The 21,276-nt window shown below is 39.0% G+C and overlaps 2 protein-coding genes across 2 annotated transcripts; both read right to left on the bottom strand.

Annotated features, from left to right (window-relative positions):
- Nucleotides 1-2,728: 2,728 nt before the first annotated feature.
- On the bottom strand, nucleotides 2,729-3,664 carry Olfr1425 (olfactory receptor 1425). Its single transcript, NM_001011853.1, has one exon. It carries the CDS (start codon nucleotides 3,662-3,664, stop codon nucleotides 2,729-2,731), a length of 936 nt encoding a protein of 311 aa, NP_001011853.1.
- Nucleotides 3,665-16,643: 12,979 nt separating this feature from the next.
- On the bottom strand, nucleotides 16,644-20,881 carry Olfr1426 (olfactory receptor 1426). The gene is made up of 3 exons (NM_146809.2): nucleotides 20,717-20,881; nucleotides 18,479-18,649; nucleotides 16,644-17,980 (listed from the first exon to the last, which is right to left on the bottom strand). The coding sequence occupies exon 3, from the start codon at nucleotides 17,822-17,824 to the stop codon at nucleotides 16,889-16,891; it is 936 nt and encodes a 311-aa protein (NP_667020.1). The 5' UTR covers nucleotides 17,825-17,980; nucleotides 18,479-18,649; nucleotides 20,717-20,881; the 3' UTR covers nucleotides 16,644-16,888.
- Nucleotides 20,882-21,276: the final 395 nt, after the last annotated feature.

Raw genomic sequence — 21,276 nt, forward strand, 5'->3', positions numbered from 1 at the left:
AATTGGACTTACAGTTTGTTTAACAGGATGGAAATCAGGTCTGGCACTAGAGCTTACCCAGATTCTTAGGACTAGTGAGGTCATGGATCTTAGAGGGGAATTATCTACTGCCACTTTACTAAACAATTTTTACTTCTTAAAAGTAGTTTTGCTGACTCAGACTTATGAATTGAAAATAAATTTTCTCAGCATCTGAAGATAACATGTTTATTCTTTAAAAATCATTTCTATGTTGTTTCACAGATAAGGCTTCTATGGACATAGTGGAGCACATACCCCTGTGGTATGGTAAGGGCATCTTTTGGGTATTTGCCCAAGAGTGGTATAGCTGGGTCTTCAGGTATATCTATTTCCAGTTTTCTGAGGAACCTCCAGATTGATTTCCAGAGTGGTTGTACCAGTATGCAGTCCCACCAGCAATGGAGGAGTGTTCCTCTTTCTCCACATCCTCGACAACATGTGCTGTCACCTGTGTTACTATGACTCTTTTTTATTTCTATAATTTTCAAATTAATAAGTAACATTCATTTCTTTCAAAGTTTATATTTTGATATTTAAAATATATCCATTTCATGGATCTTTCCAAAATGAAAAAGTAGGTTCTAGTATTTAAAAACTGTTATTTTTTAACTTCCCCCTTCCCTGCAAGACAGGGTTTGTCTGTGTATCCCTGCATTACCTGAAACTTCCTCTGTAGATAAGGCTGCCCTCAATTCAGATATCCTCCTGTCTCTGCCCCCTCTGTTGGGATTAAAGGCATGCACTACCATAGCCTGGATTAAAAACCTGTTATTCTTTTTAAAAATTATTTATTTCTGTTTCCTGCATGTGTGTCTATGCACCATGTGCACGCTTTCTTGTCCATGGAGCACAGAAAGGAGAGTAGGTTTCTGGGAATTGGGGTTATAGAATTTATAGGCATACACATTATAAATTATTACTCTGAAATGAGATAGATCTTTTGAATAAGAAGTATTAGTCATAGGTCTGTTTTGAGCATCCAGGAGAAGAGTGTTGTGAATCTATTTGGGTCTGGATTTCTTGGTTGTTGTTGAGCAGGTTTTATTAGGCTTTCATTTACCTTTGTCATGGGTGTGTTTAGGTTGCTGAGCTCATCTTCATTTAACTTTGGTGATTTGAATGAATCTAGAAACTTATCCATTTTCTTTGTATTTTCAATTTAATGCACTATAGTATTCTTTTATAATATTCTAAATTTTCTTGATGTCTGTTATAATGGTTCCCTGTTCATTTTTGCTTCTGTTAATGTGAGCCCTTTCTTTCTTTTGGTCATTTGGACCAAAGGTGTATCTTGTTTATCTTCTCTTTGATTCCTTGTATTGTTTTCTTTGTTTCTATTTCATTAATTTATGTTTTGTTTTTAGTATCTCTTCCAATCTTCTGCATTTACGTTTATCTTGTTTTTGCCCTTCCAAAATCTTGACTTGCACCATTAGTCATTTATTTATCCACTTTCTGATTTTAAAATTTATTTTTATTTTATGTGCATTGGTGTTTTGCCTGTATGTATGTATGTCTGTGTGAGAGTGTCAGTTACTGGAGTTACAGACAGTTGTGAGCTGCCATGTGGGTGCTGGGAATTGAACTTGGGTTCTGTGGAAGAGCATTCAGTGATCTTAAGCACTGAGCCATCTCTCTATTCCCCCTTTCTTATTTTTAAATGAAATGTTTAGAGCTGCACATTCCCTCCTAGAACTGCTTTTAATATAACTCTGAGGTTTTGTTGCATTGTGTTTTCATTTTCTTTTATTCCCAAGAAAACTTTAATTTCTTCCTTCCTTGCCCCATTTGTCATCTAGAAATGTGTGTTTAATGCCCACGAGTTTTTATATTTACTAGCGATTCATCTGCTGTTGACTTTAAGTTTTATGGTATTATGATCAGACAAGTTACATGGCATTACTTCAATTTTTCTGAATTTGTAAGATGTGTTTTATGTATTCCTTGATGTTTTATTGGGACACTCTGTAGATATCTGTTTGTACATAACCACAAGATAGGATGATTGGAACTTGGAATGAGGAGTTTTGAGAAAATGTCATTTGCTTTGGGTTGTAACTGCATCCATCTTTTGATTATGACATCATAAAACTGCAAGAGATACTCAGGAAAGTAAAACTGCAGATACCCTGATTAAATCACTGGGAGTCCTTTTGGTTTTAGTGAAAAATATCTGTTCAAAATATAAAGTTAACACATGAAAGAAAGTTCTATGAAATTCAGATTTTATTGTCTATAAATAAAGCCTCATTGGTTCACAAATAAAATTAGATTAAGTATTTGAAGCTATCCTGGTATTTTTGTCTCACACCTGCAATCTTAGCACTTGGTAGCAAGTACAAGAGGGTTGTTGTGTCTGAGGATACCCTGTGACACTTAGTATCCAGCTAGCCTGGGCAACAGAATAAAATCCATGTCAAAATATAAAACCAAACGAATAAAACAGATGCTAAAGACTTAATAGATTTTGAAATCTTATTCTAATTTGTTTATTTCTTTCAACATCATAGATATCTGCAAGATTTATTTATAGTCTCAGTTGTTAAGACATGAGTTCAAATTCTGAAAATATAAAGGAGAATTAGAACTATCCATTTGACAGCTTATTGGTGTTTTAATATATCAGAATAAAGGAAATGAGGAGGAGGCATAGCAAATAGTTGTTTTTTTTAATGTTAGAAATATTTAAGTTACCAACAGGCAGAAGTTACCTCTCTATCCAATAAGAAGGTCCAAGTCTTTTCCTGAGTCTCCTCATGGCTGACTTCATTTCCTGGTTCCTTAGAGTGTAGATCAAGGGGTTCAACAGAGGGGAGATGACTGTAAAGGTGACAGAGATGGCTTTATCCGTGGGGAGGGCAGTGAAGGGCCTGGCATAGACATAGATGCAGGGCACAAAGTGCAGGGTGATCACAGTGATGTGGGAGGTGCAGGTAGAGATGGCTTTCTTCTTGCCCTCTCCTGATTGAGACTTCAGCAATAATAATATGACCATGTAGGACACCAGTAACAAGAAAAACCATAGTGTGGTGAGCATTCCATTATTGGAAATCATCAGCAGCTCAAGAACAAAGATGTCTGTGCAGGCAAGTTTGATGACCTGGGGGACATCACAGTAGAAAGTATCAAGAACATTGGGTCCACAGAATGGAAGTGTCAGCAAGAGAGAAATCTGCACTATGGAGTGGGCAAAGCCCCCCACCCAGGAGGCCACTATTAACCCAATGCAACGGCCTCTGCTCATGATGGTCACATAGTGCAAGGGCTTAGAGATGGCCACATATCGATCTAGAGCCATCACAGACAGAGAAAACACATCCACTCCCCCAATAAGGTGGAAGAAGAACATCTGAGTGAGACAGCCATTGAAAGAGATGGTCTTTCTGTCTGAGAGAAGGTCCACCAGAACCTTGGGGGCAGTGATGGAGGAAAAGCAGATATCAGCAACAGACAAATTCCTGAGCAAGAAATACATGGGGGTGTGAAGGCGAGACTCACAGGTCACTGTGACCATGATGAGAAGGTTCCCCAGCAGAGTTGTCACATACACCAGGAGAAGGAAAAGAAAGAGCACCATGCTCACTTCTTGACTTTGGGTCAGGCCAAGGAAAATAAGTTCTTTCACCCTGGTATAGTTTTCCATCTCATTAATTCTCCTTTTTTCTTTGCTTTTTTTTTTTTTGTTTTTTTTTTGTTGTTTTTTTTGTTTTTGTTTTAAGCCTCGAGATATTTCTTTTGCCTTCCTAAGCTCTTAGGGCACAATTCAGATGCTCATTATGTCTATAGTACCTGAAATTGTTCAAGTTGTCCACTTTCTAAATATTGCAGTTAATTAAATGATCAAATCAAATTTGCACATAGAAAAATCGTTCAATAATTGTTCCCCTAGAGAGTAACATTGGAAAAGAAAACACATTAAGTAATGACACTTAGGTAGACTAAACAAACGAAAAATGTCACTATGGTTTTCATTTTGATGTTTTTGGTATGAAACTTACAATTGTCTCAGTAAACCATTTTTCTGTTTGTTTTGCTCAAATGAGATCTTTTAAATTCTCTTTTTTGGTTATGCTACTTGAGGGTCAAAGGTTCTTGCTTTCCTAAGAACATAAAGTGGAAGGACAATTTTCAAGTTGAGTGTCTCTAATTTGTTATTCTTTGTATCAGTTGTTCAGGGAGACTCTTGGATGTGAGCACATGGAGAATTTGGAATTCTTCTGAAAGGTGACTTGTTTTTCCACTAAAGGAGACTTCAGGCACTTACTAAGGCAGTTAGTGATGTGGCCACAATGGTGAGACAGATACTGAGCCAGTAGTTTCACCACCTCCTTATTCTGTTAGCAACCAAGTGCATGATTGAGCTGAACTGTGAGCTGTCAACAATATCAGTTTGATCAAGCAAGGAAGAGAAGGAAACTGTGTGTGTTTGTGTATGTTTGTGTATATGTGTGTAGGAGGCCGTGGTGTGTGTGTGTGTGTGTGTGTGTGTGTGTGTGTGTGTGTGTGTGTATGAGACTTATGTGAGATGCCGTAGGACTGAAAAAGGATGAGGCTTTCTAGCTTCAATACAGGTTCCCAATGTTAGCCTCTGTGAAAACACAGGAGTCAACTAGAAATCTACTCTCCTCCCCTCTGTTCCTGCTTCCTCTCTCCAGTCTGCATTATCATCAGAACCATTTGTAGGTTTTGGAGAAAAGCAGTTGAAGTGTTATGGTGGCCTGGAGGGTCTATTTACCCTAACTGATAAGGAGTCTTGTGAATGGTAATTTCATACATTCTTGTGAATTATCAGTTTTTACTTCGTTTCAGGAGATGAAAAGTGGGACTACCACAAAACCACAGCAATTGTATGTTGAAAATCTGAGCTTTAAATGTAGTTCTATTTAGCTTCAAAGCCATTCTACTTATTGCAACAACCACTCTTTATTCATCCAGTAAATTGGAGTTATTTTTTCATCTTAATTTTAGTATAAAGATACCAGAAAAAATGCTTCCTGACTGGTTATTTATTAGAAAAGTCATGACGTTTCCAGATAGACTTGGATACATCATCTACCTTTCCACTCTCCCACACATCTGCAGCCCCCTAAGATTGTGCAGCAAAAACTGATGTTCAATAAAGTGATCTGGATTTCTCTAAATTAGGTTTGATTGTATTCATGACACCAAGTTTATTAGGCTTTTCAAAAGTATACATTTAATCAATGAGTCCAGTAATTTTTCACACATTGGTTGTGGTCCTTATTGTACAGTTGGGACTAGACGTAGGCTAGCTACATTGCACAAAGGTGTAGCAAAGGTGTTATTCTGGAGCAGTATTCAGTCTGATGAAAATACAGATATTTAGTGTGACAACAGTTGTGGGATCAACCAATTATATCCTAGTGTCATGAAAGCACAGGGCTCTATTTAGGGCAGTTATAGGAAACTTTAAGCTTTAACAGTGGAGACAAGAATTTGTCACTGTCTGGATAAATTTCAACAGGAGAGGAAGGGAAATAATATCAAACAGTGGTGAAATGGCACAGCCACCCAGAAATCACAGAAAAATGGAGTGCAGTGGACTAATGGAGGGGTGCTTGGAGCTTTGATAGGAGGCTCTCTTTATTTTCTTTCTTTCTTTCTTTCTTTCTTTCTTTCTTTCTTTCTTTCTTTCTTTCTTTCTTTCTTTCTTTCTTTCTTTTTGTAATGCAACTTCTTGCCTCATTACATCATCGATAAATGTTTCACTATTGAATTCCATGGTTCTTAGGTATTGTTAATTCAATGAGTGATTGATCTAGGAATATTACCTATTCAGTATGCATTTCCTGGAAGGAAGGTTGTGAAAACAGGAGGAGATACAGAGAATGGAGACACATTGTTCTCTTTTCTCTGTAATTCAATATGTGTATCTTTACATTTTTCATTATAAGAACATTGGAAAAAATTAAAGAGTTGCATTTATCAGAAAACCTTTTTGTTTGCATTGATTTAACATGTGGCAGCCATAAACCAAGTAGTCAAAAAGCTCTTAACAATTGTCCAATGACTTGTCTTAGACCCAGGCCACCCTCTGAATTCTTCTTAACACAATGTCCCCTTCTAGTTCGTGACACCTACCTTTGTTGTTTGTTGGTGAGAAGATTGTTTTTGGTATGAAATAGTTAATATTCCTGGAAAACATTTAAATTTAAGTTAGTTAAACATAATCAATGACACCATCTTGATTTCAATATGCCATAACCCTAATCCTAGCTAGCAGCTGAATATCTTTACCTATTTCCTTTATCTCAAAACTTCAGAGAATATGATATGATGCTAGGTCCACTGTGCAGCAACTGTTGACATTAATCACTGAAAGATGTTCTTCTGGATGCAAAACTCTTTGCATGATTGAATATCTTCGTGCCCTTGCTTCATTTGCCTCGATAGCAAACTCAAGCAGTCACATCTTTGAGGTTTTTCTACTTTGTTTCTGTCTTATATTCAAATCCCTTAGCCTCAGGCTTAATATAAGCCTGACAAAGGGACTCTTATTGGTTAGGGCAGTAGAAGTAACTGACTGATTGTAGCATTGATGGTGCAATTTTAATGGGTGTCATTAAAACATTATTAAAACATGCATATATACACATTTACAATTATTGACATATGTTGGCTGGTGTCCAAATACTTTAGAGGCTAAACAAGAACTCTATTTGGTTTGACTCTCTAACATTTTGCCCTGGGCCCCTGTGTTGTGTCCTGGTCCCTTAGTCTCAGGCTTATTATGAAAGCTAAACAGATTGGGCAAGTAAGTGGAAATCAACCGGCTAGTTGAACTGCTAGTAGTGGAGTTTCAATGGGGATTATTAAATTGTTGTCAACAGATAGACCCATGTGTAAACAGAGAGCATTATGGAAAAAAAACCCAACATTTTTATTTAGGTTGTCAAGACAGACATTGAATGCCTTTATTCTAAAGCTTAAGCAGCTCTTTGATAAAGCGTGTCAGTCCACGTGTCTAATACATTTCCAGGGTTTTCTTTATGTCTTTAGAAGTATAAAATCGTATATTTGAATGCCCACGTTTCTGTTTTTAAAAAAATTCTTTGTTTTATGTGCATTGGTGTTCTGCCTGCTTGTATGTCTGTGTGAGGGTGCTAGATGCCCTGGGATTAGAGTTACAGACTATTCACACAAGCTACCACTTGGATGCTGGGAATTGAACCTGGATCAATTCTGGTATTCTTAACCACTGAGCCATCTCTCTAGCCCCTAAATGCCCATATTTCTTATATTTCTTATATGGATAAAGTGACGAAGTTAGAAAACCAGAGCTGGCTCTCAAGTAGTTTCACACCACTTAGTTTCCTTATCAAGTAGAGAACAGTATGGCTCTTGAGCCTGGATGTCCACCTCTTCTGAATCTCTCAAGTATCCTATGAGGATACTTAGAAAGGCACAGCTATCAACTCTTTCCCATCATTATGCCATATAAAACCATCTATTTGGTGGGAGGTAGATAGAGCTAAGTTTGTAAGTGGTAACACAGAGGGACATTGGTACAACTGTACATACAACAGCACTGGTGTTGTGTTAATGTACTGCTCTACAGAACTGGATGGTAAGATCCAGTGCCCTGGAACACAGTTGAAATGTGAATCTTTGGTGGTTGTTCTTTTAAAGGCTGTGAAGGATGCTTCCCCATAGTGATCGGGGATAAGTGACTCTTAGTCCCACTCTTCCTGTCTCTGTCATCATGTGACAACTGAAATGAAAAGCAGCAGATACAAAGAGAAGAAAGGGGACAATACATGGTAGAGATAACTGACCTTACCAAAGAGCACCTTTTAGTTAACTGCTATTCTCACCTTTGAAATGAGAATCACCATTTCAAGTATGGAAGCTGTTTATTTACTTATCTTAATGTTGTGTCAAAATGCCTGTCAAAAGAATTTAAAAGAAGGATTTGTTTCAGCTTAGACTAGCATGGTAAAGTCCAACCTGGGGAAGTCATGGTAGCCAGAAGCATGCAGAAAATGTAATTTTCTGAAATTCTAAGACTACTGGGTGTTCTTCCAGGACTTGGGTTTGAATTCCCGAATCCACAGAGAATCTCAACTATAACTTCAGTCCCTGGGGATCCAATGCTTTCTTCTGGTCTTTGTGGGCACCACAGGCAGAGGGTACTATACAATAAATAAATAAATAAATAAATAAATAGATAAATAAATAGATAAATAAAAAATAAATAGAATTTTTGGGGCTAGAGAGATGGCTCAGTGGTTAAGAGCATATACTACCACAGGCAAACACTCCTGTAAAATAAATAGAATTTCCATGGCTACAGAGATGGCTCAGTGGTTAAGAGCACATACTGAGGTCTTCCAGAGGACCTGAGTTAAATTCCTAGCATCCGTGTATATAATTACCTATAACTCCAGCCGCATGGAGAGGCGACTGCTCTAGTCTCTGCTGTTACCTTCACTAATGTACATACACAAATACACATAATTCAAAGCAGTAACAATGTTCATTTAGAGTATAACATGTTTTTGTCTTGGGTGAATAAAGATCAACTTTTAACATATATAACTGACAAATGAGAATATTGGTGTTCCACTGTCATAAATACTATATTAATTTCTTATGGGGATTATATCTGTTCTTGTTTTATATTATCACATGGTCTTTTTAAATTTAAATTTTATTTTATTTATTTGTGACAGGGTCTGACTATGTAGCACTGGCTGTCTTGGAATGTGCTATGTAATGGGGCTGGCCTGGAACTCACAGAGATCTGACTACCTTTTTTTCCAGAGCACTATGATTAAAGATGTGCATCATTTGTCCTCCCCCCGCCCCCCACTTGCTACCTGTGGCTGGAGGGAAGATTGGCCCTGCGTCATGAGAAAAGGAGAACTGTCTCCACCCCTTGTCAGCTGCAGCATTCAGGAGAGCAGGTTCTGCACTTCACCTGAGCAGCACAGTAGAGTTGGTCCTGGTGGCATGGGGGTGGGTGGCTGGTCTCGTGGGCATGAGATCAGGAGAACTGGCTGTGGCATTAGGTGAGCTAATTGGGGAAGAGCTGGAGAGCTTGCCCTGGTGGTGTGGGTTTGGGAGAGCTGGCTGGCCGACCAACTCAGCTACCATCCAGGCCCAGAACCAGGGTTTTGAGTTGCCCCATCCCAACATTTACCCAATCTATGAACTGCCAGAGTTCATGAAAGAGCCAGTTCTGCAGATCCAAAGCTTCAGGATCTCCATGACACAGGGAAACAACAGCATATCCAAGAGCAGTCCAAGTGAGGGTCCAGTACTGATAGTGTAGCAGAAGCCAGAGGCTTTGAAACAGACCAATGACTCATTGCAAAGAACATTTGCAAGAAAAGATGTGTGGACAAAAGAGTAGGCTGTGTGACACACTGTGACACAGTACAGCTTCCATCTTCTATCTCCTTTTCTCTCCTTTTCTCTCCTTTTCTCTCCTTTTCTCTCCTTTTCTCTCCTTTTCTCTCCTCTTCTCTCCTCTTCTCTCCTCTTCTCTTCTCTTCTCTTCTCTTCTCTTCTCTTCTCTTCTCTTCTCTTCTCTTCTCTTCTCTTCTCTTCTCTTCTCTTCTCTTCTCTTCTCTTCTCTTCTCTTCCCTTCCCTTCTCTTCTCTTCCTCTCTCTCTCTCTCTCTCTCTCTCTCTCTCTCTCTCTTTCTTTCTTTCAGCAGGGAGAGTTTGCAAGGGCAGAAAGCAGATACAAAGGGATGAGGAGATGAGTGGAATTGGGGTGCATGATGTGAAATTTACAAAGAATCAATAAAAGGTTAAAAAGAAAGATGTGCATTATTGTGCCTGGCCTGATTCTTTATTAATTAAGCATATTATTTGACAATTTAATTATATACATAATGTATTATAATTATAATAAACTGCTTCCTCTTTCCCCCTCCCACCCTAGTCAACCCCACCATACAAGTCCATTTCCCACATTCATGTCCGTCTGCTTTTCTTTGTGACCCATTTAGTTCAACTACGCCTATGTGCATGATTATGGATGTAAACTATCTGTTAGAGCCTGGTGGGCTCCCCAGGGTGCACATAAACAAAGAGGGTGACTTCCTCTCCTTCCAGTATTCATAGTAGCCAATAGTTTCCCAGGGAGGGGTACTATCCCATGACCCCCACCTCAATCATTCCAGTTTCTACTGGAGGTTGTCAGCCTCAATCATGTTCCAGCCTGTGCAAGTAGCAGCATTTTCTGTCAGCTTATGATTGAGATCACTGTATGATATTTAGAAGGTAGCATTTTGCAGCTTTCCTTCCTATTATCTGGCTTTTACCTTCTTTCTGCTTTGTCTTCTGGGATGTTCCCTGAGCTTTAAAGGGTGGTTGGTGTAAATGACCTGTTTAGGACTGAGACCACAACTGCTACTTATTCTCAGAATCCCAAGAAGTTGTCAGTCTCTGCTTTCACTGCTATTGACTACAAAGGCATGCTTCTATGGTCATGGTTAATGTAGCATTTGCCTATGGATATAAACATAAATATTTAGAAGGGAGTTTAACAACATGCCAAATTAGCAAAATGTTAGTGGTAATTCCCACTCCCAGGCCTTATGATAAACCAGCCTTGGATTTTAACCGGGTTTATAATACCATGTGGAAATTCCTTTCTATTCAAGCTGAGTGGTTATACAGTCATGCCAGTATTATACCATTGGGCACATCTTGCCTGGCAGGTTAATATCTTGTGTCACAGACTTCAAAGCTGTATATGATTGCTAATAACTTTTCTCCTCCAGCAGCTTCCATGGCACTTTCTTGTATTATGTCCAGTAGGCAGCAGGGTAAATAATATTGCAGTTTAGTTCCAGCTCGATTTCATTATGTCCTGTAATGCAGGTATATGTTATCTACAGCAATAGGATCTTGCCATGTAGTTGAAGTGGCCAAACAAGGGCAATGGTGATGTCCTGTGTTGTTTTGGGAGCTTCTGAAGTCTTTCTGAGCTAACTGAGAGGGAGACACTGCAGTTGGCACTACGATGTTCACTTGGTCACCCATGGCTTCTGGATTTGGTAATAGTATTTACCCATGTAGAATTCCTCTGTACAAACTTAAAATATCTTCTAAAAATAGGTTGTAGATGTGCAAGCTTTTATATATGTCCTCCTGCATGCTTAGTGTTGGTTATTATCCACCCCACCTTTTCCTTCATCCTTTCATCCTCCCATCCTCTTTCTCTTTAAGTCTCATTAGCCCAGGATTCCCCCTTCTAATTGCACTTCTAATGTCTGTCTGCCTTTAGGTTGCTTTCTCTCTATTTTCCAAAGCTTTTGTTGTCTGTAGAAACATTTCAAGTTAAACACAAAAATAAATTAAAGCACACATATGAAAGAGAGTGCTTGTACATGCTCTTTGTCTTGCTGGGCCTGAGTTATCTCACTTTGTACTTTCCAGTTCTCTCCATTTCTTTGCATGTTTCATTGTCTTTTTTTTTTCTTTACAGTTGAACGAAATTCCAGTGTGTAAATGTACTACATTTGCATTATCCATTTATCCATTCATCATTCAGTGGACATCTAGCTTGAGTCCATTCCCTAGGCAGAGGTAGCAGTGAACATGGATGTGTAGTTGTCTCTTTTGTAGGGTAGGGAGTATGCATCTGGGAGTGGTACAGTTGGGTCATAGGGCAGATTTATGGTTAGGTTTCTGAGGAGCCTCCACACTGATTTCCAGAGTCATGACACCAATTTACAACCCTCCCAGCAGGAAGGGAGGGTTTTCCTTTCTCTACACTAGGTTTCAGCAGTTGTCACTTGATTACCTAATAAAGGCTGTTCTTACTGGGGTGAGAGGGACTCCCACAGTAGTTTTGATTCACAGTTCTCTGATGGGTAGGAATGTTGAACAGTTTGTATTTAAAGTATTTCTTATACATTTACACATTTTTATTGTTTAACTGGGGTATTTGTTCTTTTTTCCTTCCTTCCTTCCTTCCTTCCTTCCTTCCTTCCTTCCTTCCTTCCTTCCTTCCTTCCTTCCTTTCTCTCTCTCTCTCTCTCTCTCTCTCTCTCTCTCTCTCTCTCTCTCTCTTTCTTTCTTTTTTTCTTTCGTTTCAAAAACAGTTCTTTCCATGCAGCTCTTGTGTCCTGGAGCTCACCATGTAAAGCAGGCTGTCTTTGAACTCACAGAGAACTACTTGCCTCTGCTTCCCAAATTTTCAGATTAAAGACATGTGCCATCTGCCAAGACCCACTTGGCCATATATAAGAAATGGCATGGCATGGTTCTTGCCCCTGGAACAGAGCCAGCTGGGCATGGGCCTCCATGAATGTCGATGGTTGCTGTGGGTGAAATGTTTGTTTGCATAATAGTGTACATATTTTCATGTTTCTCCCTCAAGGAATGTCTTTTTTTTGCCAAGGTTAATGGCTCCATAATAATCAGAGACAGCATGAGTCTGGTAGGTGAGGGTGTGACTATGTCTCAGCAAAATGGTAAAACTGTGACCTTCAGGGCAGCCTTTACGGTTGTGGGAAAGAGTGCTGAAAACATGAGTTTGAAAATATATAATTTCCCAACTATACAAAATATGAGGATGCAATATACAATGTATAAAGAACAGAGGCAGATACACTGTGAGTCAGTTTTTCAGAAAGATACTAAGGAAGGAGATAAAGACATTTGGGGAGTGGTGATCATAAAGCAAGATCCTACTCAGCTAGTTTTTTTTTTTTTTTTTTTTTTTTGTTTATGCTTAGAAAGGCTGGTGGATTCCTGAGTTCTCAGTCAGTCTAATTTAGGTCTAGGGGTGGTTGGAATGGTAATTTCAGTGCAGGGTCCTACCCAGCTATCTTATTGTCTGTGCTTGTGCTTGCTGTTTTTTTCCTATGAATAAAGGGGATGGGGACATGGGATGATGATTCATGGGATAATCAAAAGGGAACCTGGGGTAAAGACTGAATTGATAGATGGAATAAAAGACTGGACTTTTTGGTCTGCAAGAATGAGCTATCCAGAGAGTTTTTAGAATAGCAAGAGAAAACTGTCTCAAACAGAGTAGAACACACACACACACACACACACACACACACACACACACACACACACACACAGAGAGAGAGAGAGAGAGAGAGACAGAGAGAGAGAGAGAGAGAGAGAGAGAGAGAGAACAGAACACAGAGAGCACACTCTCGAAAGCTGTCTTGAGCAGAACACAGGTTTGCAGCTTGGAGCCATGATTTGATTTTGAGTCTTGTTTTGCTGCTATCAAATACTCCTTCTCCCAGAACCCGTCTCCAAGCTGAGGCTGGTCCTTGGTAGCCATCATCATACCTGGCCCACTTGTTTTCTTCATTTTCCATTTTTTTATTTCTTTGTGAATTCTAGACATATTAATGATTTGATAGATATGTAGCTAATGAAGTTTCTTTCCCATCACGTAAGCTACCTTTTTACCCAGTTGACCATTTCTGTTGCTTTACAAAAGCCTTTTAATTTAATAAGGTTTAATGTGTTAAATCTTTCCTTACCTCCTAAGCAGCCAGGGTTCTATTAGAAAGTTTTTACTTTTTGCTGGTATCTTTTGCAGAATGTCCTACATTTTTATCCAGAAGTGTCATCATTTTTTTTTAATAGGGAAAGATGCTATATATAATCTACTTTTGTTTATCTGATAATGTTTCCTACATTTTCATTGGAAATATAATTCTTTGTTGACTGGCATCTTCTGTTAGCAATTTGAATTTGTTTTCTTGTTGTCTTTGAATCCATTTTTTATGAGAATTCAGCTCTTAAAGTGATTCAATATTCCTTGTATGTGATAAATCATATTTTTCATGATTATTTTCAGTTTTGGAAAGTTTTTTTGTTTGTTTGCTTGTGTTTTATCGAGACAGGGTTTCTCTGTGTTCCCCTGGCTGTCCTGGAACTCACTCTGTAGACCAGGCTGGCCTCGAACTCAGAAATCCACCTGCCTCTGCCTCCCAAGTGCTGGGATTAAAGGGGAAAGTTTTATTATGGTATTTTAAGTGTAGAGTTTTTGTGTTTACTTATTAGGTATATATATATATATATATGTGTGTGTGTGTGTGTGTGTGTGTGTGTGTGTGTGTGTGTAATGTTTTTAAACAGAAGTTGTAAGCTTCAGTTCATTACCTATCCTAGGACTCTTGTCATGCATGCATAGGTTCTTTTGCCTCATGGTATCTCACAGGTGTCTATGACTCTCTTCATTTCTCTTTACTTGTTTATCTTTATGCTTCTCAGATTGTACAACTTATGTTTTCTCTCAAAGTATTGATTGATTTAGTGTCTTGACATACAGCAAGTACTAAATAATTGTTGACTGAAGCAATGCTTGGAAAGTCAATCATGAGCTACGTCTCTAGGATGATTTTACAGAGGTCTTTGCCTCTAGTTTAGGACCTTGACTTAGTGAACTTTCAAATTTTATACTCATATCTATTTGATTCTTTAGAGTGTTAACATTGTTTCCACTTTGTGATCACGCCCATCTCCTCAAGGAGCTTCAGCCACTTTCTCACGTTTGTACAGTGGAGAAGAGATGCTGCATCTGGGTCTGCATAGTCCTGTGGCATTCTCCATGACCAGCTCTGGGCCATTCAAAAGCTCTCTGCACCTCTTTCATCCAATAAACTATGGTCATAAAAGAAGATCACAGTGGTACCTGCATGGTTGGGCTTTTCAGAGACTAAATGTGGGTGTGCCTGCCTGTCAAATTCGAACTATACACTTCAAATAACCCATCTCTGAGCTTGTTGATTTCTTTCCTGCCAACTTAATGACGCCATTGAACCCTCATACCCAATACCTCATTTCAGTCTTCAGATTCTAATTTGATAGATTTCATGTTTATGTATTTCATCACCTGAGAAAAGTTATCAGCTATTCTCTCTTAAAACAGTGCTTTTCCATTCCTATTATTTTTCTCTAGAAACTCCTCTTATATTCAACATTTATTATGTTCATTCACTTTCTTCTCCATGTTTATCAATTACCATTTTCTGTATCCTATCTCTGTGGTGTGACACTTTCTTAGTCTTTACTGACTTGTTTTTCATGGTTTGCTTAGTTTGTCTTCAAAACAAAACAAGACAAAACAACTCTGTACTACTTGACCAGGGGTGGCAAGGCCACAGTGGGCTGTCCACCCCCTGGCATTAAACACTAATTAAGACTATGCTCTACAGACTTGCCTACAAGCCAGTCTTATAGAAGCATTTTCTCAAACAAGGTTCCCTCTTTCCAGAGGATCCTTGCTTGTTTCTTTCTTTTGTTTATTTTTTATTAAATATTTTCTTCATTTACATTTCAAATGCTATCCCGAAAGTTCCCTATACCCTCCCTCCGCCCTGCTCCCCTACCCACCCACTCCCGATTCTTGGCCCTGGCATTCCCCTGAATTGGGGCATATAAAGTTTGCAATACCAAGGGACCTCTCTTCCCAGTGATGGCCGACTAGGCCATCTTCTGCTACATATGCAGCTAGAGACATGAGCTCTGGAGGTACTGGTTAGTTCATATTGTTGTTCCACCTATAGGGTTACAGACCCCCTTCAGCTCCTTGGGTGCTTTCTCTAGCTTCTCCATTGGGGGCCCTGTGTTCCATCCTATAGATGACTGTGAGCATCCAGTTCTGTATTTGCCAGGCACTGGCATAGCCTCATACGAGACAGCTATAACAGGGTCCCTTCAGCAAAATCTTTCTGGCATTGTGCAATAGAGTCTGGATTTGGTTTCTGGCTTGTTTCAAGCTGATAAAAAGTAACCAGAACAGCATTTTACAAAAATATCTTTTATTTTTTTCTCTAAACATTTATGTTATTTATTTCATTACTCAAGTACTTAATATCTTTGGTTGTAAAATTTACTCTGACCTGAATTATTGCAGCAGTATTTGATCTTAGTGTAAATCTAAGCATAATTTTCAAATACACTGTTTTATCTTATAGGAACATTCCAACATTTTTCTGTAAAAATAATTACATATTTGCTTTTCAGCTACTCTCCATGGGCAAACAATGCATGTCATTATATGCATGAAATTATCTTTCTAAATATAAGAAGTGTCAATTTCTAAACCTTGCTTCCCATAAGTCAAATATGAGAATGTGAGTCTGCATTATTATCAGTTATTGTAATCGCTATTATTAACTTCTAGAAACATTTCACTGAATCCTTTATCTCAGTCCTCCCAGTTACAATGATACAGAAAGAGGAAGGAAATACATTTTGTTCTTCTGTATGTGATTACACTGAGTTCAGGTTTCCAAGGCTTGCTGTATCTACTCACAACATAGGTTAGAATATTTCTAAGCACTCCTTGATTGCATTGTGCTCACACAATGTTTTTGAATCTGTTTTTTTTTAGACACATGGGATCTAGTTCACAGCACTGCTATTTAAGTCATTTCTATATTCTTCTATGAAGGCTCCCATGATGATTTGTCTGTTCTAGAAATCAAATCAATTTTAAACATGAAAATCTAGCTGGGTATAGTGGTTCACAACTCTAATCTCAGCACTTAGGAGTCCGGGACAGGAAGGTTTCTGAAAACTTGAGGCTAGCCTGTGCAAATACATTGTATAATGAAATTTGTGTCAGAAAACAAAACACAAAAGCAAAGCAGAACTAAAGCATGATTACAGTATGCAATGATCTAGTTCATGCATTTATTTCTTCATATTTCATGGATTCCATTGAGATTTGCTTGGTGATTTTGTGAGACAGTATTTTACATACTGAAAATATATGGGAGAATTAAAACTATCAATTTGAGATCTTTTGAGCTGTTTTATGCCACACTGTGAAGAAAAGTGACAGACAAGTATAAAGAATAAAGCTTATTTTATGTACAAATGTTTGAGAATGTTGTGACAGGGTCGAGCTATTGCTCTTCTCTATCAAAAGGTTCAAGTCTTTTTCTAAGTCTCCTCATGGCTGACTTCATTTCCTGGTTCCTCAGTGTATAGATCAAGGGGTTTAGCAGAGGGGAGATGACTGTGAAGGTGACAGAGATGGCTTTATCCGTGGGGAGGGCAGTGAAGGGCCTGGCATAGACATAGATGCAGGGCACAAAGTGCAGTGTGACCACAGTGATGTGGGAGGTGCAGGTGGAGATGGCTTTCTTCCTGCCCTCTCCTGAATGAGATCTAAGCATCATAAGAATGACTGTGTATGACACCACCAACAACACAAACCACAGAGTAGCAACCAGGCCATTATTGGAAATCATCAGCAGCTCAAGAACAAAGATGTCTGTGCAGGCAAGTTTGATGACCTGGGGGACATCACAGTAGAAAGTATCAAGAACATTGGGTCCACAGAATGGAAGTGTCAGCAAGAGAGAAATCTGCACTATGGAGTGGGCAAAGCCCCCCACCCAGGAGGCCACTATTAACCCAATGCAACGCCCTCTGCTCATGATGGTCACATAGTGCAAGGGCTTAGAGATGGCCACATATCGATCTAGAGCCATCACAGACAGAGAAAACACATCCACTCCCCCAATAAGGTGGAAGAAGAACATCTGAGTGAGACAGCCATTGAAAGAGATGGTCTTTCTGTCTGAGAGAAGGTCTACCAGAACCTTGGGGGCAGTGATGGAGGAAAAGCAGATATCAGCAACAGACAAATTCCTGAGCAAGAAATACATGGGGGTGTGAAGGCGAGACTCACAGGTCACTGTGACCATGATGAGAAGGTTCCCCAGCAGAGTTGTCACATACACCAGGAGAAGGAAAAGAAAGAGCACCATGCTCACTTCTTGACTTTGGGTCAGGCCAAGGAAAATAAGTTCTTTCACCCTGGTGTAGTTTTCCATCTCATTAAATCTTCTTTCTTTGCCTTTTTGTTTCAAGATTTGGGCTGTTTCTCTTGTCTTCCTAGGATGAAGTTGAGTTCTTCTGCTCTGCCAAAGTGCTCAAAAGTGGTGGAGTTGTCCACATTTTAAATATCATAATCAATCTGGTAATCAAGTCTGGCTAGCAATTACAAAACAAGTCATTAATTCTTTTCCCATGGAGAAACGTTAGGAAAAAATATAATAGGTAGTGACACTTAAGCATCATATTTTAAAACGAAAACATTACTGATGTACAGTTTAATGCCTTATCAATATTTTCTGCTTTAATAAAATCTACTCAAATCTCTTGGCCAGCTATCTTACTTTGGGGGCTACTTTTTAAGAGTTCAGGTTGACTTTTTAAGAGCATGAAATGGAAAAACCTTCTTCAGGTTCTATGTTTACCTGTCCCCATTTTTGTTAACACTATTATTATTTTTCTACATTGCACAAGATCACATTTGGACAAAGACAATGTGCAAGCTTCGGCTATGGGAAACATGGTTTTTATTCCCTCCCAGTCTGCCACTGAGTTGCTGAATGATGAGGATTCTGATTTATCTGCTGTGACCTGCAGACAATATTGAACCTAGCAATCAGGGAGAAGGAGGTAACTGGGCCAAGGGGACTCACGTGAAATGACAGAGGACTGAAGAAGGATGTAGTTTCCTGAGTCTTACTGTGGGTTCCTAGTTTCAGCCTCTGGCAGAGAACAGGAGCTGCCTAGAGATCTGCTTCCTTCACAGGTTGCGATCCTCATTCCCTCTGTCTGCATCATCAATCATCATATCCATCTTTAGATTGCTGAGGAAGAACAGTCGTGGAGTTAGGATTTTTTTTTTTTTTTTTTTTTGCCTACATCTCATTTCAAAGGCAAAGTGCCTTGTAATGGCTCTCCTGTGTATTCCTATAAAGAAGGGATTTTTACTAATTTTTAGTAGATGAAGAAAGGTGAATTAATTTCCTCAAACTCAATACTTTGTTATATTGTGAAACTGAAATTTGGTGGGATTATGTTCAATCCCAACGCTATTTGATGCACTACAATAGTAATTGTGCAAGAATTCAGCAGGATTTATTTCTTCAACTCATTTTTGGAGTAAAAGTAGTAAGAAAAAGTCCCCAAAGAGTTATTTGTCTTGTCATCTATAAAATTTCCTGATAAACCCGGAGTCAGCTCAAGAACAACTACTGCATCACACATCTGTAGGAGCCTCCATAAGGCTATGCGGTAGAATAGGGAACAAAATACCCATGAAAGGAGTTACAGAGACAAAATTTGGAGCTAAGACGAAAGGATGGACTATCCAGCGACTACTCCATCCAGCGATTCATCCCATAATCATCCACCAAACCCAGACACTATTGTAGATGCCAGCAAGATTTTGCTGAGAGGACCCTGATGTAGCTGTCTCTTGTGAGCCTATGTCAGTGCCTGGCAAATACAGAAGTGGATGCTCACAGTCATCTATAGGATGGAACACAGGGCCCCCAATGGAGGAACTAGAGAAAGTACCTAAGGAGCTGAAGGGGTCTGCAACCCTATAGGTGAAACAACAATATGAACTAACCAGTACTCCCAGAGCTCGTGTCTCTAGCTGCATATGTAGCAGAAGATGGCCTAGTCAGCCATAATTGGGAAGAGAGGCTCCTAGGTCTTGCAAACTTTATATGTCCCAGTACAGGGGAACACCAGGGCCAAGAAGTGGGAGTGAGTGGGTAGGGGAGCAGGGCGGGGAGGGAGGGTATAGGGAACTTTCGGGATAGCATTTAAAATGTAAATAAAGAAATATCTAATTAAAAAAAAACAGAGCCATAATCCTTCAAGTTCGATTTGATTACATTCCTCACACTGAATTGACTAGGAATTTCAGAGACATACATTTAGTCAAGGAGTCCTTCAGGCTTTCTCACACATTTTGTGATGCTTACAGCACTGTTGGGGATGGACTAACATACATACAGACAACACAGGCACAAATGCAGCAAGGTTTTGCCCTGGAGAAATGTTCTGGTGGAAATACAAGTGTTTAAGTCCATCCACAGCCTTGAGAACAGTAGCAGCATTCTATCTAAGGCTGACATGAGAAGGGTTTGTGGAGGAGGCAAAGGACTGTCATAGTCTGGAAGAATAACAGAGGTGAAAAAATAATAGGGATGGGGTGAGAAGATACACTGGGGTGTGGCTACACAGAGAACCCCAAAAAGCAGTGCAGTGGGTAAGTTTAAGGGAACACACAATGAAAGGACTTGTAACAGATTATACCTTGCCTCATTACCTAAGTAAAACCTAGTTTAAATGTTGCATTTCATGGTTCTTGGGTATTGTTTGGTGAATGAATGAGTGATATATGCCTATTGCCCTTTAAGTATTTTATGCAAGCAAGCTTGCATAATCAGGAGGAGATAGAAATAGAAATAGAAATAGAAATAGAAATAGAAATAGAAATAGAAATAGAAATAGAAATAGACACACTGCCCACCCCATTCCCAACTTCAGGTTCATATTGTATTACAGCAATTTTTGAAAATATCTGTCTGAAGAATCTCATTTGACAGAAACTCCTTATGTTGATTTTAACATGTAGCAGCCACATATTAGGCTCTCAACAAATTCCTGGTGATGTATCTAGTGTACCAGAATTCTACATCTTTTAAGAAACATCATTGTTTCCAGCACTTGACACACACCTGTTTTGTGTGTGTGTGTGTGTGTGTGTGTGTGTGTGTGTGTGTGTGATGATTACCTTCAGTTTGAAATATCTGATATCCCTGGAAAATATTCAAAGTCAATTTTGTTAAACATCAATGACAACATTTGAATTGCAGCATGCACAACCTTAACGCTAGATCCTAAATGCCTTTACTCACTGTCTTTGATCTAGAACTTCAAACGAAAATCATATGCTATTTAGCGCAGCATGCAATAACATAATTCTTGGAAAAAGATGTGCTGTTGAAGATTTGAGTGCCCTTGCTCCATTTTCAGAAGAGAAAGAGTGAACTCCAGGATCTGCCTTTTTAAGGCTCTTGGACTTGGACAGTGTCCCTGTCTTATGCTCAAATCCCTCAACCTCAGGCTTAATATAAGAATGACAATGAGAGAATCATTGGACAGGAAAGAAGCAGTAATTGATTCTAGATTTGATGATGCAGTTTCAATGGGACTCATTAAAATGCTATCAAAACATGCATGTCTGCACTCACAGACATCAACAGATTATGGCCAGTGTACAAATTCCTTAGAGGTCACAGAAGAGAATATTAGATTTGTATATTTAGCATCTTGCACTGGGCCTCTATGTTGTGACCTGATCCTTTAGTGTTAGGTCTGTTATGAGAGCTACTGGGCAAGGATATGGAACTGGAGTGGCTAGTTCCACTGATGATAATTATTAAATTGTCGCTAACAGATACAGTAATCTGTGAAG

The sequence above is a fragment of the Mus musculus genome, chromosome 19, assembly GCF_000001635.26.
Source record: "Mus musculus strain C57BL/6J chromosome 19, GRCm38.p6 C57BL/6J".
NCBI classification, from domain to species: Eukaryota; Metazoa; Chordata; class Mammalia; order Rodentia; family Muridae; genus Mus; species Mus musculus.

What these genes read in the sequence shown, in the direction of transcription:
- Olfr1425 (NM_001011853.1), bottom strand. Translation starts at nt 3,664, where the DNA reads ATGGAAAACTATACCAGGGTGAAAGAACTTATTTTCCTTGGCCTGACC.
- Olfr1426 (NM_146809.2), bottom strand. Translation starts at nt 17,824, where the DNA reads ATGGAAAACTACACCAGGGTGAAAGAACTTATTTTCCTTGGCCTGACC.